Here is a 16,439-nt window from a genome sequence, read left to right as displayed (position 1 = left end):
CCTGTCCAAAATACTTTCACATAAGGTCAGAATTGAGTGTCGCAAGTAGACTATTACTAAAACAGAACAGAATAGTCATTCCACAGGCTCTACGTCAAGACATGCTCAAAAGGATTCATGAGGGACACCTCGGAATTGAAAAATGCAAAAGGAGAGCAAGAGACACTGTTTATTGGCCTGGCATAAATAAGGACATTGAGCACATGATAGGCAAATGTGAGACATGTCAGAAACACCAAAACAAACAAACAAAGGAACCAATGATAGTAGCTGACTTACCAACAGCACCATGGCAAAAGGTTGGTATGGACCTCTTTCATTTGAATGGTAAAGAATATCTAATAGTGATTGACTACTATTCTAACTATCCTGAGATGGCGTTGCTCTCAAGCACCACAGCAAGCAGTGTCATAATGCATGTGAAATCCATCTTCGCCAGACATGGAATTCCCAGGATTGCCGTTAGCGACAATGGTCCGTGCTTCAACTGTAAGGAGTGGCAACAGTTTGCAGCACATTATGACTTTCAGCACATCGCATCCAGTCCTTTGTATGCTCAGTCAAATGGTAAGGCAGAGAAAGGTGTTCAAGTTCTCAAGCAGCTACTGAAGAAAGCGACAGAAAGCAAGGCTGATCCTTATCTCGCCCTGCTGAGCTACCGAGCCTCACCTTTAGACTGTGGTTCTTCACCTGCTGAACTACTAATGGGTCGCAAGTTGTGCACCATGCTACCCTGCTGTGCAAAAGAACAGCAAAGTAAGGAACTGAGACAGAGACTTCAACTGTTAAAGCTGAAACAGAAATCATACTATGGCAAGTCATCCAAAACTCTAAAACCATTGACAAGTGATGATGTTGTCAGGATTGAGGATCCAGATGCATGGAACAGGAAAGCTACAGTTCTTGAGGAAGTACGACCAAGGTCATACACTGTTAGAACTGAGGAAGGACAGATTCTCAGGAGGAACCGCCGTTCGCTCCTGAAAACACAAGAAACTATCCAAGAGCAGATTGATGACAATGCCGCAACTGAATCTTGTCATTCACCACCAGAACAATCTCATGAAAACACATCAGACTTACCCATGCTGAGAAGACCCACACGTGTAGTAAAAAAGCCTGATAGACTTAATCTTTGAGTACAAAGAAAAACTATATTGAAAATGTATTGACTGTTGTGAAAATGTTTATGTTTATAGAGCACTAACAAAAGTGTTACTGACATCATCTTTATCGTTTTTCTTGAAAGTTGATTGCTATTGATTTTGTTAACCTCAAAGAAAGGGGGATGTAATGATCAATAACATGTCATTCTAGAGTGGTACACTAGATGGAGCCGTAGAGCTGTATAGAGCTGTATATTTAGTTGTATGTGTTTAAGACTACACTACCCACGATGCACTAGGCTACCCACAAGGCAGTAGTCATGATGGCTGCCTGCACACAGAAGTACATGTGCTGAATCTCTTCAGATGCTGTACCTAGAGAACGTGTACTGAATAAATGACTAGCTAGAAGCTAGCTGTTCATAATAAGAATGCCTAGTTATTAATGAACATAACAAGGCCCTGCCGTTAAAGTCGGCAGGGCCTGCAGAAAACCCATTCTCCCGAGTTTCCTGCCCGCATCGGACCACCACCACCCACCCCCCCCATCCCCCCGCCCCCAACCGCCCTTCCCCTGTAAAATTCAGCCCAATGGCTTTGGTCTTCCTAATATTTAGTTGAGGAAGTTTCTGCTCATCCAATACTGGATGCCGAACAAGAAGTCTGACAATTCAGAGACAGTGGAGGGGCCGAGAGAGGTGGTGGTGATGTCGAGCTGGGTGTCGTCAGCGTACATGTGGAAACTGACGCTGTGTTTTCAGATGATGTCAAGGGAAAGTGCTTAGGCTCTCTCTTGTTGGAGATGGTCATTGGCTGACATTTGTATGATGCAAATGTTTCTTGCCACTTATCAGTCCAAGCCAGGATGTTGTCCAGATATTGCTGCATGCTACATTGACTGCTTCATCGGAACTGATAATAGAGATGAACAGCGAACAGCCCCACTTCTGACCTTATGATGGAGGGAAGGTCATTGATGAAGCGGCTGATGATAGTTGAGCCTGGGACACTGCCCTGAGGAACTCCTGCAGCAGTGCCTTAGGGCTGAAATGATTGGCCTCCATCGAGGATAATGCTAGGTAGGACCCCAGCCAGTGGAGAGTTTCCCTCTGATCCCCATTGACTTCAGTTTCAGTTGGACACTTTGGTGACACACTCAGTCAGATGCTGCCTTGATGTCAAGGGCAGTCACTCTCACCTCACCTCTGGAATTCAGCTCTTTTGTCCATGTTTAAATCCCTCTATAGCCTCACCCCTCCATATCTCTGTCCAGGCCTTCAACCTTCACCCCCGTACAGTCTATTCCTCTGACTCTAACCCCTCATGTGAATATCCTTTTGCCCACCAGCGGCAGCTGTGCCTTCAGCCACCTAGGACCCATGGCCTGGAATTCCCTCCCTAAGTCCCTAAGTCTCCACTTCCCTCGTCTCCTTTTGGTCATTGTTCCTTATGCCTCTTTGAAGCTCCTTGGGATGTTTTTCTGTGGCAAATTTTTACCATGTTGTTTACAAACATACCCAAAGGTGAGTTCAATGCACCGGGATTGCAGATGCTCCTTTGAAATGCAAGTCAGTTGAAGAAGTCTCCATATACATGAAAACACTTAAGTGCAGAGAACTTTCTTAATTGACTAGTTGAATAACAGCCAAGCAGTCTGAAGAAGGTACTGTCAACTGGGAATGGATACAACGTCTACTGATGTGAGATCAGTATAAATATACCTTTGGATGATTTACAACTCTTTTTATCTTCAAATAGCTGAGTTAGGAGGAACTCATACTTTTCGCCCATTTCATAACTGCATTCCTGTAGTTCGGTATGAATTGTTCCTCAATTGACTGGTTCCTTAACTGTTGACATACCCATGGGCTTGTGCCTGACTGTGTACTGGATAATGGTGCGTCTGTTTTGCCGGCACTTTATTTCTCCTTATGTGTGTTTGTATTTGTGTGTGCCAGTCTGTATGGGGGTGATTTTAACTTAACCCGCCTGATGGGAAACTGACGCGAGTGGATCGGCCGCCTGTTTTATACCCCACCACCCGATTTTACTTCCTATCGAAGTCAGTGGAAAATAAATCAGGCGAGGTGTAAAACAGGCGGCTGATCCGATCCCGTTCGTTTCCAGCCGCGCGTGTTACATTAAAATGACCCCCATGTCTCTCTCTCTCTCTTTATTCGTACTACTTTTGCCTTTGACTCAGAAGGTTGTGGGTTCAAGCCCCATTTCAGAAATTCAGCACAGAACCTAAGCTGACATTTACTGCTGACGGAATGTGTATTGTCAAAGATGCCATCCTGTGAATGGCACGTTAAGCCAAAGCCCCTACTAGTTCTGCTGGTAGTTAAAGATCCCATAGATCTATTCGAAGAAGTATAGAATGATCCCTTGATATCCTGGCGAACATTTCTCCCTGAACCAACGCCATCAAATCCCCATTGATTGGCTATTCACCTCATTATTGCTTGTGTGATCATGCTGTGCCCAAACCTACTGCTATATTTATCCAAATAACAACAGAACTGCAAACGATAATACAATGTCTGTGAAGACATTCCTACGAGACATATATAAGGCAGTGTTTAAATGCAGAAACAACTCTTAGTTGACCATCCTGCTTTTTAAGCTATTTTTAAGAAAAACTTCTGGGGTTTTTCTTTGGGGGTCCAAGCCATGATTCCCATCTGGGCTGCCAGTTGGGACTCACTTCCATCTATTGGTACGTTGACCTGGGCTCACCTTAAAATACCTCCTCTGGATCCCACTGACTGCTGAAGACTCAGGAACTCTTGCTGTTGGCAATCCATGCCCTCTCTTCTGCCGCTGTTCTTGTTTGGAACAGGCAAAGGCTCAACTCCCAACAGGCCACCCCAGAATTCCTGACATAAGGCTGGGAACCAATGAATCTAACTTATGGCCATTCTAGTGCACTCCTGCTGAAGTTACAGTGGGACTGCACCAGAAGGACCATGGAATTTCAGCCCTAATGCTTTTTATCCCCCCGCCCGCACACTGCTTTTTTGTATGTGTATCCAGAGAAACTGTTCTATCACAAGAAATGTCGGATAGATTATTGGGTTAAGGACTGTATTTCACCATGGTTTCAAATTAGTATGCCTAGTAGCATATGAATGATTACCTTGTTCATATGAAACTCCTTTGCCTGCTATGTGAACTGAGGCATTTAATAGAAACACTAATTTCAAGGCCTATACTCCTTGACTGGTAAAGAATTTTTAGGAAAAGTTACAGTTTATTCCACCTATTCTATAGCTACACACAGATCCATATGAAAAAAGTCTGTCTAGACCTTTATCTGGAAGATAACCACTTGCTGTGACTTGTCATTTTACACAGAGCATTATTGTACCATTTTCATATAATGAGCATTTTGGCACTGCTGTTCTTAAAAGAGTGTTTTGGAAATGTTTTTTTGGAGGAAGCAATGTATAATTTCACCAAAATAATTCATCAGCAAGTAATGTAACGGTGTATTTCAACAATTGTGTGATTGTCTGAAAGTGAGGGGATGTTTATCAAATGCTTTTCTGATGAAAATAGTGCACATTTAAGTCTCGGAAATTCTCTTTTTTGTACTACTTTGGTTCATTTGTTTGTGGAGGTGGAACTAATGAGGAAGAATGTTCGGTGACCTACATTTTGGTACAGTCTTCCTCATTCTCTGAATTTAGTTCAACCGCCACTCACAAAGCTCCTTCACTGCCTGGCTCCTGGCCTCTCAAAGTCCTGGTCTGATTAGCAGCTTTTATTTATTTATTTATTTATTTGAACTTCCTGGTTCGTAGCAACTTGGACTCTTTGCTGCCACCTCCAGTCTGTTTGGGTCACTAAATACTTTTGCTGTTTCTTTCATTCAGGCCAGCTTCAAGCAAATGCATATTGTGAAAATCCAGACGTGGTTTTAATTGGGAACAAAGCGGATTTGTCCGATCAGAGGGAGGTACAGGAGACGCAAGCACAAGAGCTAGCAGACAAATACGGGTGAGTGCTTTGCTCACTTAACTTTTATCATGTCTGTTTGGAGTAGTTTGACTCTTTTGCTGACAGTGAAAGATTGGTCTTTTCTGATCCAGTTTCCCCCTCATTATAACAAATAGAATTATGATTGTGCCTGTTTAGTCACAATTAAGTTGTAAATATCTGCGTTCTATACCTGACCAGTCAGAGTAGTTCCTGAAAATTGATAAGTTAAGATGAGCCGAATTTTAACTAGGGGTGGGGGGGTGTGGGGGGGAGGCGGTGGTTTTGGCCACTGGCATAACGGTGTGAGTTAGAAACTCACCCGCTGCTCCAGAAATAAGGCTCGAGATATCTTAACTCGCGGGCCCCATTTAAATCCTGCCGACCGACTTCCCACTTGGCAGGAAGCGAAAGAAAATCGCGTGGAGTGTAATTACTGACACCAAGTAGGTGGCGGGATCACCTGCCAGAGCTGTCTCATGGGGGTCTTGCAGTTGGGAAGTGGAGAGGGAGGATTCAGCGGCAGGGAAGGCCTCAGCTTTCATTGTGGGGCCCGGTGGAGGACTTCTGCTCCTCCTGGCCCCACAAAAAAAGCTTAAAAACTGACCTGTTTGTGCCTCTTCTGGCCCCGATCCGCTTTTCCCCTGTGGTAACCTGGCAGATTTCTCTTGCAATTTCTAGCAGCAAAGTATATTGTGACTTGGTCAGAGGCTTAAAAGCAGATTACCTGTTTTCAATGTCAGAGAAGGTGCACGGAGCTGTTGGAGAGGAGGTGGGGGTATCGCAGGGGTCGGTGCTAGGACCCCAGCTATTCACAATATATATTAATGATCTAGGCAAGGGAACTAGATGTAATATCGCCACGTTTGCGGGCGACACAAAGCTGGGTGGGCGTGTGTGCTGTGAGGAGGATGCCGAGAAACTCCAGTATGATTTGGACAGGTTGGGTGATTGGACAGATGCATGGCAGATGCAGTATAATGTAGATAAATGCGAGGTTATCCACTTTGGTGGCAAAAACAGGAAGGCAGATTATTATCTGAACGGCAATAGATTGGGAGAAGGTGAAGTGCAATGAGACCTGGGCGTCCTTGTGCACTAGTCGCTGAAGGTAAGCCTGCAGGTGCAGCAGGAGGTTAAGAAGGCAAATGGTATGTTGGCCTTCATAGCGAGAGAATTCGAGTACAGGAACAAGGATGTCTTGCTGCAGTTGTGCAGGGCCTTGGTGAGACCACACCTTGAGTACTGTGTGCAGTTTTGGTCGCCTTATCTGAGGAAGGATGTTCTTGCCATGGAGGGAGTGCAGCGAAGATTCACCAGACTGATACCTGGGATGGCAGGAATGACGTATGAGGACAGATTGAGTAGACTAGGCCTATATTCGCTAGAGTTTAGAAGAATGAGAGGTGATCTCAGTGAAACATACAAAATTCTTACAGTGCTTGACAGGGTAGATGCAGGGAGGATGTTTCCCCTGGCTGGGGAGTCTAGAACCAGGGGTCACAGTCTCAGAATAATTTAGGACTGAGATGAGGAGAAATGTCTTCACTCAGAGGGTGGTGAATCTTTGGAATTCTCTACCCCTGAGGGCTGTGGAGGCTCAGTCATTGAGTATATTTAAGACAGAGATCAATAAATTTTTGAATATTAAGGGAAACAAGGGATATGGAGATAGTTGAGGAAAGTGGAGATGAGGTAGAAGATCAGCCATGATCTTATTGAATGGCAGAACAGGCTCGAAGGGCCAAATGGCCTACTCCTGCTCCTATATCTTATATTCTTATGTTTAGATAATAAATACCACTGGAAAAAGCAATGTTCACATTGGACGCTGTGTGCACTTGGTTTCCTTTCATGGTCCTGCTCTCATCTGCCAAAACTGCTCGCTATTCCAGAATCATTCTGGAATGCAAAGATAAACCCCGGTTTCTATTCTCCACTGCTAACCATCTTCTTAAACCCCCCCTCTCCCCTGTCACCTCCACCCTCACCTCCGACAACAAGTGTGAGGAGCTCATGGACTTCTTTGTCTCTTAAGATTGAGACGATCCATTCAGCTACCTCTGCCACTTCCCTTCCTTCCCCTAGCCCACCGGGCTAAACTTCCTCTAATGTTCCCCCCTACCCTAGCCCTGAACTCACATCTTTCTCCAGTTTCTCTCCAATCTCCCCTCATGACCACTCCATGCTCATCTTGTCCATGAGACCCACATCCTGCTCCCTCGACCCTATTCTCACCAAACTGCTGACCACCCAACTTTCTTTTCTGGCTCCCATGTTAGCTGACATTGTTAACGGTTCTCTCCTCAGGTACTGTCCCCCTCTCCCTCAAATCTGCCGTCATCACCCCTCTCCTCAAAACAACAACCCTTGACCCCTCCGTCCTTGCAAACTACCACCCCATCTCCAACCTCCCTTCCTCTTCAAAGTCCTTGAACGTGTTGTCATCTCCCAAATCCGTGCCCATCTTTCCCGCAACTACATGTTTGAATCCCTCCAATCTGCCCCTGCCACAGTACCGAAACGGCTCTTATCAAAGTCGCAAATTACATCCTTTGTGACTGTGACAAAGGTAAACTATCCCTCCTTGTCCTTTTTGACTTGTCTGCAGCCTTTGACACGGTTGACCACTCCATCCTTCTCCAACACCCCTCCACCGTCGTCCACATGGGTGGGACTGCACTCGCCTGGTTCCATTCTTATCTATCTAATCGTAGCCAGAGAATCAACTGGAATGGCCTCTCTTCTCACTCCCGCATCGTTACCTCTGGGGTCCCCCAAGGATCTATCCTTGACCCCCTCCTATTTCTCATCTACATGTTGCCCCTTGGCGACATCATCCAAAAGCACAGCATCAGGTTCCACATGTACGTTGATGACACCCAGCTCTACCTCACTACCACTACTCTCGACCCCTCCACGATCTCTAAATTGTCAGACTGCTTGTCTGACATCCAGTTCTGGATGAGCAGAAATTTTCTCCAATTAAATATTAGGAAGACCGAAGCCATTGTTTTCGGTCCCCACCACAAACTCCGTTCCCTCACCACTGACTCTATCCCTCTCCCTAACATCTGAGGCTGAACCACACTGTTCGCAACCTTGGTGTCATATTTGATCCTGAAATGAGCTTCCGACCACATATCCGCAGCATAACTAAGACCGCCTATTTCCACCTCCGTAACATCGCCCGTCTCCACCCTTGCCTCAGCTCATCCGCTGCTGAAACCCTCATCCATGCCTTTGTTACCTCTAGATTTGACTATTTCAATGCACTCCTGGCTGGCCTCCCACATTCTACCCTACGTAAACTTGAGGTGATCCAAAACGCGACTGCCCGTGTCCTAACTCACACCAAGCCCCTTTCACCATCACCCCTGTGCTCGCTGACCTACATTGACTCCCTGTTAAACAATGCTTCGATTTCAAAATTCTCATCCTTGTTTTCAAATCACTCCATGGCCTCGCCGCGCCTTATCTCTGCAATCTCCTCCAGCCCCACAACTCCCGAGATATCTGCATTCCTCTGATTCTGCCCTCTTGAGCATCCTGATTATAATCGTTCAACCATTGGTGGCTGTGCCTTCTGTTGCCTAGGCACTAAGCTCTGGAATTCCCTGCCTAAACCTCTCCACCTCTCCACCTCTCTTTCCTCCTTGAAGACACTCCTTAAAACCTACTTCTTTGACCAAGCTTTTGGTCACCCGCCCTAATTTCTCCTTATGTGGCTTGGTGTCAAATGTTTTGTCTTATAATACTCCTGTGAAGTGCCTTGGGACGTTTTACTATGTTAAAGGCGCTATATAAATACAAGTTGTTGTTGGTTTCCTTTCATAGAAAATGGAAAAATATCTAATGTTCTTTCCTTCCCACAGGATTCCATACTTCGAAACTAGTGCTGCCACTGGAACTGGCATTGATAAATCTATAATCACATTACTGGACTTAATAATGAAACGTATGGAGCAGTGTGCCGACAAGAGTCAAATACCTGATTCAGTCAATGGAGGAGCCAGCCAAAAACTCGAAGCTGCCAGCCCAAATGAGAAAAAGTGTGCCTGCTAGAAAACAACTTCACCACAGCTAAAGAATTTTTGCATGTGTAAATGGTTTCTCCAGAAAGTTTATTTTCCTATCTCATTGTGTTTTTTTTTAAATTTTCTCCTGGCCATCTTCAGTAGTAACTAGGGGAAATTATTGTAGGTGAGACTGTTTAGGTGTTGCAGAAAAAGTCTCCAAGATAACATATTCCAGTTGGAAGATTTGACTTGTGGATGTATACCTCAGTGCAGTGGATTATTTGCCCCAGCCAAATTAACAGCACTAAACTGCTTCTAGCCAAATATTGATGCTGTCTAATGGCTAAATGAAAAGTAAAAGAAATTTCTCTTACAGAAAAGTAAGTCATCCATTACAACAGTGAAAATAAGGCCAGCAAGTTGCATAAGGCAACAACTAACTTACATGTAAAATAAATAACATTTACATTGAAATGAAGTGTTTGAGAAAAAGAGCATTGGCAATCTTAATCCGATGTTTGGACACCCTTTGCAGAGATCCATTCCTTTCCTTTTTGGTATAATACTTCTTTTTGAAGTACAATCTAAGTTTTTTTTCCCCCCAACATTTTTGTTGTCAACTTCCATCCATTCCTCTTGAGTTGGGAAGGTGGTAAAATTAATTGTAGCCTGGTCTATAACCTTGCACCTCAGTGTCTGCATAATGAGAGCATGTTTATTAATACTACAACAACAAAGAAGTTTCTAAGTGTTTCCATTCCATGAGTTAATTTGCTACATCTCATGAAAACGATTGTGCACAAAACACAGTGAATGTTCGGTTTCATCAGTAATTGGCCTTGAACCATCAACTGCATGTGCTGGCTGCTTCTGTCTGGAGTATTTACAACACGTTAAAAAATCGAAGGAGCCATGTTTCTGCCAATAAAATGTAATTCGGATCTTCTGAATGTAAACCATACAGTCGACTGACACCCAAATTGGGTAGAACTCATTGGAAATAATGTCACTGCCAGCTTGCCTGCTAGGTAGAACACTTCATAGTAGCAGAGTGCGCCATCACGATGGAGGAGATCAAAGAAGCAAGTTATATCAAACTCTGGAAAAACATTCAAATTATCTGGATCAGACCATTTTAAACCGATCAAATGAGCTACACAGCAACCACTATAGTTTCAGACCTTGATGTTTTTTCTATACTTTGCACAGGCCCATATAGAATGTCTGGCCAAAGTTTAGATGACCCTTTCCTCACACGCATGTGAACAACCTTGCTCAGACTTTCAAACTATCGGTTGGATTCTAGGAGAATGTAATTTGCTCGATCACAAATCCAGGGTAGCACTCTTTCCCTGGTGTATCTGTTAACAATTATAGGAGGAAAAATTCGGTCGCGCCCCCTTTGGGGCATTACCTTCGAGGGGGCGCTACATTTAACACCCCGAAAAAGTTAGCGCCCCTGCTCCGTAAATTGAGTGGTAGCGCCCCAAGCAGGAGGCGGGGCGCTACTGGAAGCGCTCCCCTTCCTTCCTGGGGCGCTACAAGTGAATATCGTGGCGCTACATGCAACAGCGCCATGTGCGTCGGCATATAGTGCCGTGGTATTACAGGCCCCCCTCCCCTGATTAAAGGGGAGGGACCCAGCGCAGCACGCACCGGGACCCTGCTGGACCACCGGGGAGCGGGGTGTCGGGAAAACAGCCTGGCACTCAAGAGGAGTGCCGGGCTGAGCGATCACGGCCAGCACCCCGCATGAAAAAGCAGAAGGGGGCAGGTGCTGACAGGCGGCCCCCAAAAAAATGGCTGCCCAGCACCTGCCCTTTAATTTTGCCACCGCGGCCGCAAAAACGCCACCCTGACCCTGTCGGACATATCGTCCGGCCGTAGGTCAGGGGGCGCAACCGAAGTTTGCGACAGGGGCACTGCACACGGCGATGATGTCATCGCCGGAGGCGCAGCTCCGCGGGGCGCTACCGGCTACCGCCGCCGCTCACCTCCCGCTGAATTTCGCAGGAGGCGTTAGCAGTGACGCGCCCAGGCGCTAGGGGCTTTGCACCCCCCTCGGGGCACTAACGGGCGGCGCAAAGCAACCCAATTTTTCCCCCATAATATTTTACGTTTTGGGAAGTTTCCTTATGGCCACCAAGCCGATACAGTACTTTGCACATCTGCCTCCAGCCTACATATTCCCTGAGTCCCTTTTCAACTGAACAGATGAGATTTATTCACCGTGGTTGATTCCAGTCCAACTTAATCTCCCTGTATCCCCAAGTCCCAGTCACAGTGAGAGTTTTCTGTGCTTCACAGTTGACTAAAATGTATTGCTGAGGCAGGTGATCATTGTGTAATCTCAGCTATTGAGCTGATATTTCAGTTTGGGGTTCAGATGGCCTGCCAAGCTGGATATGTTACTTTTTTTTTTTAAAGCAGCATTTCTTACGCTATTCTGCACTCCCATGAACTTCTGTGTACAGTTGAACGAATAGCCGGGATAACTGAATAAATCACTTAAATAGGCTGTAGGGCAGAAGACAAGATCTGGAAAGAAGCATTTTGTCAGTTCTGTTCCTCATTAGTCTTTTGAAACAGAAACTCTCAAGCTAATTTTGAATTTTGATGCCATTTTTGTTTCTGTCTTCCCTTTGATCTTTGTTTTTGTGGGTTTGGGGAAGTAACATATGGGAGTTGCTGAGTGCAGCAATGTGAGGAAGCTGGATGAATATACATTCATTGGGATGGCCTGATAACTGAAGCACCCTGGGCCAATCACTGCATCTTTACATATATTCAACTTTCTTGTTCTATTGGGCTCAATTCCTCCTCCAACTCAGTTTCCTTTTGAATAATATTTTTTGTATTCATTATTAAATCTGAATATTCAGAAGGATGAACAGCAATAAAATGAATTTAATCATAATTCTTGCAACTATTTGTTTCACTGTTAGAGCTCCTTTTTAAAATTCCTTACAAATTGGCCTTTATAATCCAGCAGAGCCTCCTGCTGTCACTTTTGGTTCTCTGCTAAGATTGAATTAGCTTATATTTGCAACATTTTGATTTGAATCGAGATAATTGGAATCTCTTGGTGGGTCAGTGATGGCTTACTAAGCAAAAGGATAAATGCTTTTGAAAGGATTTCACTGTGCCTGGAATGGTTGAGTGAGAATTTGACTTCTGAGGTTGAATTCAGTGCTCCCAACGGGGGATCTGTATTCAAAAGAGCTTGGGTCGGAGATGGGGCTTCAACACACTGTGGCACCAACTCTCCGACTCATAATCCTTACAAGCGCAGCTCTCCTGCTAGGAGTGCCTGAGAGTTGAATTTACCCTGTAATTTAACCTAGTGCTGTTCCAGGACTATGGTAGAGAGATTAGTTCTGTAAGTGCCATGTGTGTGAAATTGTACTGGAACGTATCACCTGTATAGAAGTCAGCTTGTATTATACGATATGCACATATTAACTGCTGATATCCTCTCACCAATGAAGTATAACTGCTTTTGAGGTTGTTTTCATTATCTACCCTGTTGGGGGCTTTTTAACATAAGGATGTGATTTATCCTTTCCCATATTAATTTCTTAAGTTGATTTGCGTACATTGCTTCACATTCACTGATGCTTACAGATTTATGTCAACTAGTTAAATGATGTGAGTCCCAACTGAAAGCCTATTGGAGAGTTGGTATGCAGCGAAATTGTTCCACAGATTTATCATTGTCCAACACCCTGGTGTCGTCTTCTGATATAATGCGGGTGCACTGTATTAAAGGGGCATTACAGGTAAACAACTGCTTTACGGTGTTATCAAAAACTCCACCATGAATAAACTTGCTGACACAGGTTGAGCAGATTCACGTCACAGACGCCACTTGTTCATGATCTGATTTCTGCATGGCAGCTTCTGCTGATGCGTTGCTCCCTGCCTCTCCTGGCAACAGACAACCTCTTCCCTCAACAAGTATTAAAGCAGACCTAGCTCTTTGGCCACAGGATGTAATGGGACATGGAGTAGCTATTTGAAATAGGGAGTGAGAGGAAGTGTTTTAGAGGAAATATTTCCAATTAACTATAGACATGCCCTTCAAATCTCAAGTTTGCATTGTCTGACAGGGCCATGAGCATGCATTAGCATTGTTAAAAAAAATAATTTTCATGCTCCCCCTCCTCCCCCCCAAAAAAATGATTATATTCTGTCAGGCTGAATTACATTAGATGGAATGAGTAGAGGGGATTTAATGGAGGAAGTAACTCTACAGGTCAACTCTGCTATTGTCCTATAAAGTTCCTTCTATACCATGGGGATTGACAGGGTAGATGCTGAGAGGTTGTTTCCCCTGGCTGGAGAGTCTAGAACTAGGAAGCATAGTCTCAGGATAAGGGGTCGGCCAAATTATTTAAGACTGAGATGAGGAGAAATTTCTTCACTCAGTGGGGTGTGAATCTTTGGAATTCTCTACCCCATAGGGCTGTGGATGCTCATTCGTTGAGTATATTCAAAGCTGAGATCGATAGATAGATTTTTGAACTCTAGAAGAATCAAGGGACATGGAGGTCGAGCCGGAAGGTGGAGTTGAGGTCGATGATCAGCCATGATCTTATTGAATGGCAGAGCAGGCTCGAGGGCCTGTATGGCCTACTCCTGCTCCTAATTCTTATGCTCTTATAGTCTTAGCACTGACAGCTACTTACCCATTGAGGTTTACCATATTAGTAAGCAAAAAAAGTTTCTATTTTGCGGAAAAATCTTCATTTACAGAGCTTCACCATAAACCTCCATCCTAACTAGTACTCACATGCTGGGATAGCTGAGGAGAATCAACAGTCTCATTGAAAGTTCCTTCCATCTCCCCTCACGCCGGCGTTGAGGATGCACGTTTCGCCCAAACTAAAGTCTGATGCGCACGTGTATTTTTTTAAACTGGCAGACTATAGGCCGAGTGTCTGTTAGTGCCAGTACTTGTTTTAGTTACCTTTGAGCTTTTAACTAACATTATCAGAAGTAAATAAGTCCTTTCAATATTTCAAAAGTAATGCGGCTCACGAGGGAGCAGTTTTGATTTTGATCTTTCGCAAAGCTGGACATTCCCAATTAAAAGTGTAAAATGGTGCTGTATCCAAACCACTGGATTACCTGTAGCAGAGGGTTAACAGGCACAGTGGTATTAACAAACCCCTCCAGTGTTAATATTGGCCTTGAAATACTCTTGCAACTCCTCAGGTTTTTGCCTCAGTCCCATATTCAGCAGCTTGTTGTCTGTACTAAATACAGTTCAAACATTACATCACATTGTTATTGCCTGATCATCCTTTGTATCCTCACCATGTGCTTTATCAACTCACTGATACATGTCCTCCTCATTCATTGTAGCTACTTTAAAAGGCAGCATCTGTTTTTGTTAAGTTCTAATGAGAATGGCAGAAATGGTAACATACTCACCAACACTCCTGTTGCTGTGCTGACCTACGCAGGTGTTAGTAGTACAGCTGACCAGTCAGGTCAGTGAAAGATTAAGCTGTGTGCAGCAAAACTTATGGTTTGTATTAATGTATTTTTGACTTGTTGAACTTGGTGACGAGTTTTTGGGTGAGTTCATTCCAATGGAAAAGAAAATTGGGTGGAGTGTAAAACAGGCTGCCGATTCGCTATCACCTGTTTCACAATACTGCTCGATATGAATTTCACCCCATAATACTCCAAACAGCGCTTTAAATTTAAATAATCTGGATTTAAAATTGCTTTTCTTTCACCTAGAAGAGATTTGTCCGGAAGGAGTTGACATCTGCCAGCCATTTTGTTCATTATTGTTGGGGACAAGGAGGAGATAATGACAGTTAGCCAACATACAGATGAATAATTACAATTACAAAGTATTTTTAATGACTAATCAGAACTAACCATGTTGACACATTCAGGCACAGACTGTCTCCCCATAAAGGGTGCGGGATTCCTTGGGATTCTCATGAAAACAGGGAGGCACCAATAATGCTGTACTGAGTTGGCAGGCCCAACTCTTGCCCCGCTCATCGCAGACTAATTTCGACGAGAAGGTCTAAATCAGGTAATAGGCCCCTCATTTACATATGCAAGGCACCTAACACTTGTTTTAAGCAGCCACCAGAGATGCCTGAAAAATGGCCCGATTTCAGGTCAGACGTTTTTCAGGTGCTCTTGGGAAGCAGGATTTTGGTCCTCAAAATTGTGCCTCTTGCACTCATTTTACAGACATCAAATGGGTTTTACAGACATCGAATCTTTACATAAATACAATCCCTCTTTATAAACACACAATTTACAATTTGCCACTCATATTTTAAAATCTGAATTAAACTATTGGAATATAGATATGGATGCACTGCTGTTTTAGTAGCTTCTCTGTATACTTGTGAAATAAAAGGAAGGAGTGAAACTTGCACATTCTATAAACTAGATAATAGCTGTGTGGGAGAAAAATAATATTTGAACATCATTTGCAAGGTCATTTCTGCATTAAATGTAGTTAATATGTTCTACCTTTCCCCCTTGTAAAAATGAATGAATTCTTTCAGTAAGGTAGGGTCATAGCGCTGGTGAAAATCTAGATTTAATGTCAGATTTTTCCAAATCATAGTTCAGGATGACAATATTTATGTTAACTGCTGTTGTAATTCACAGCATGTTTCAAAGGGTGATTGACAGATTATATATTTTTGTACGCTTCGGATCAGCTGACCAGTGAGCACTAATCGCAGTTACCGATTGGCAAGATTTGAATTAAAACAAGGCGTCGCACACAAGCTTGGGGTGGGAGCGGTCGGGGTGGCAAACCGTCCTCGCCTCGGTAACGTGAAGCCCAGGAGATTTTAACCACCAGGCTAAAACTGCATGCCCCTTCCGGCTAGTTTCCCGACCCAGACTGGCGGAAAGCAGCAACTAGCCGGTGGGTGGTGGGGGCCAGTGGTGGGCTGCAGGAGACCGCCGTCGGGGACAGAAGGAACGGTCCCCAGCACTCAGCTAAGTCAATCATGATTGGCGGGGGGGGGAGTGGAGGGGGTGCCAGAGCAGGGGGGCCATAAACTTTCCTTGTAAGGCCCAGAGAAGGACTCCTCCAGACCGCATGGGGACAGCCAAAACAATTTTAAAATATGTAACTTTCTGGAGGCCTCTTCTGGTTCTGACTCCTCTACCCGCTAGGTTGACCTGACGGAAAAGCTACAACAGCTTATCTGTACAGGCCTCTGGTTCAAAAATAGAAGTTGGGCCCTGATGATGTCATTGGAGCCCGATCTACATATTTAAAGAAGGACCTTGCTGGTTTCCAGCGAGTGTTCTTCAGGCCGGCTCACATCAGCCGGTT

General features: G+C 44.4%; 1 protein-coding gene across 2 annotated transcripts in view; it reads left to right on the top strand.

The window, feature by feature from the left end:
* rab27b (RAB27B, member RAS oncogene family) overlaps positions 1 to 15,620 on the top strand; it is a 204,271-nt gene extending 188,651 nt beyond the window's left edge. For both annotated transcript variants that reach the window (XM_085974695.1, XM_085974703.1), the window contains exons 5-6: positions 4,985 to 5,108; positions 8,963 to 15,620. In XM_085974695.1, coding sequence (XP_085830821.1) covers positions 4,985 to 5,108; positions 8,963 to 9,152 — 314 coding nt within the window. In that variant the 3' untranslated portion in view covers positions 9,153 to 15,620. The remainder of the gene's footprint in view (positions 1 to 4,984; positions 5,109 to 8,962) is intronic.
* Positions 15,621 to 16,439: the final 819 nt, after the last annotated feature.

Source organism: Somniosus microcephalus, chromosome 2, assembly GCF_052327205.1.
Source record: "Somniosus microcephalus isolate GS21.2 chromosome 2, FLI_Smic_1.0, whole genome shotgun sequence".
Lineage (NCBI taxonomy): Eukaryota > Metazoa > Chordata > Chondrichthyes > Squaliformes > Somniosidae > Somniosus > Somniosus microcephalus.
This window is presented reverse-complemented; position numbering and strand designations above follow the sequence as displayed.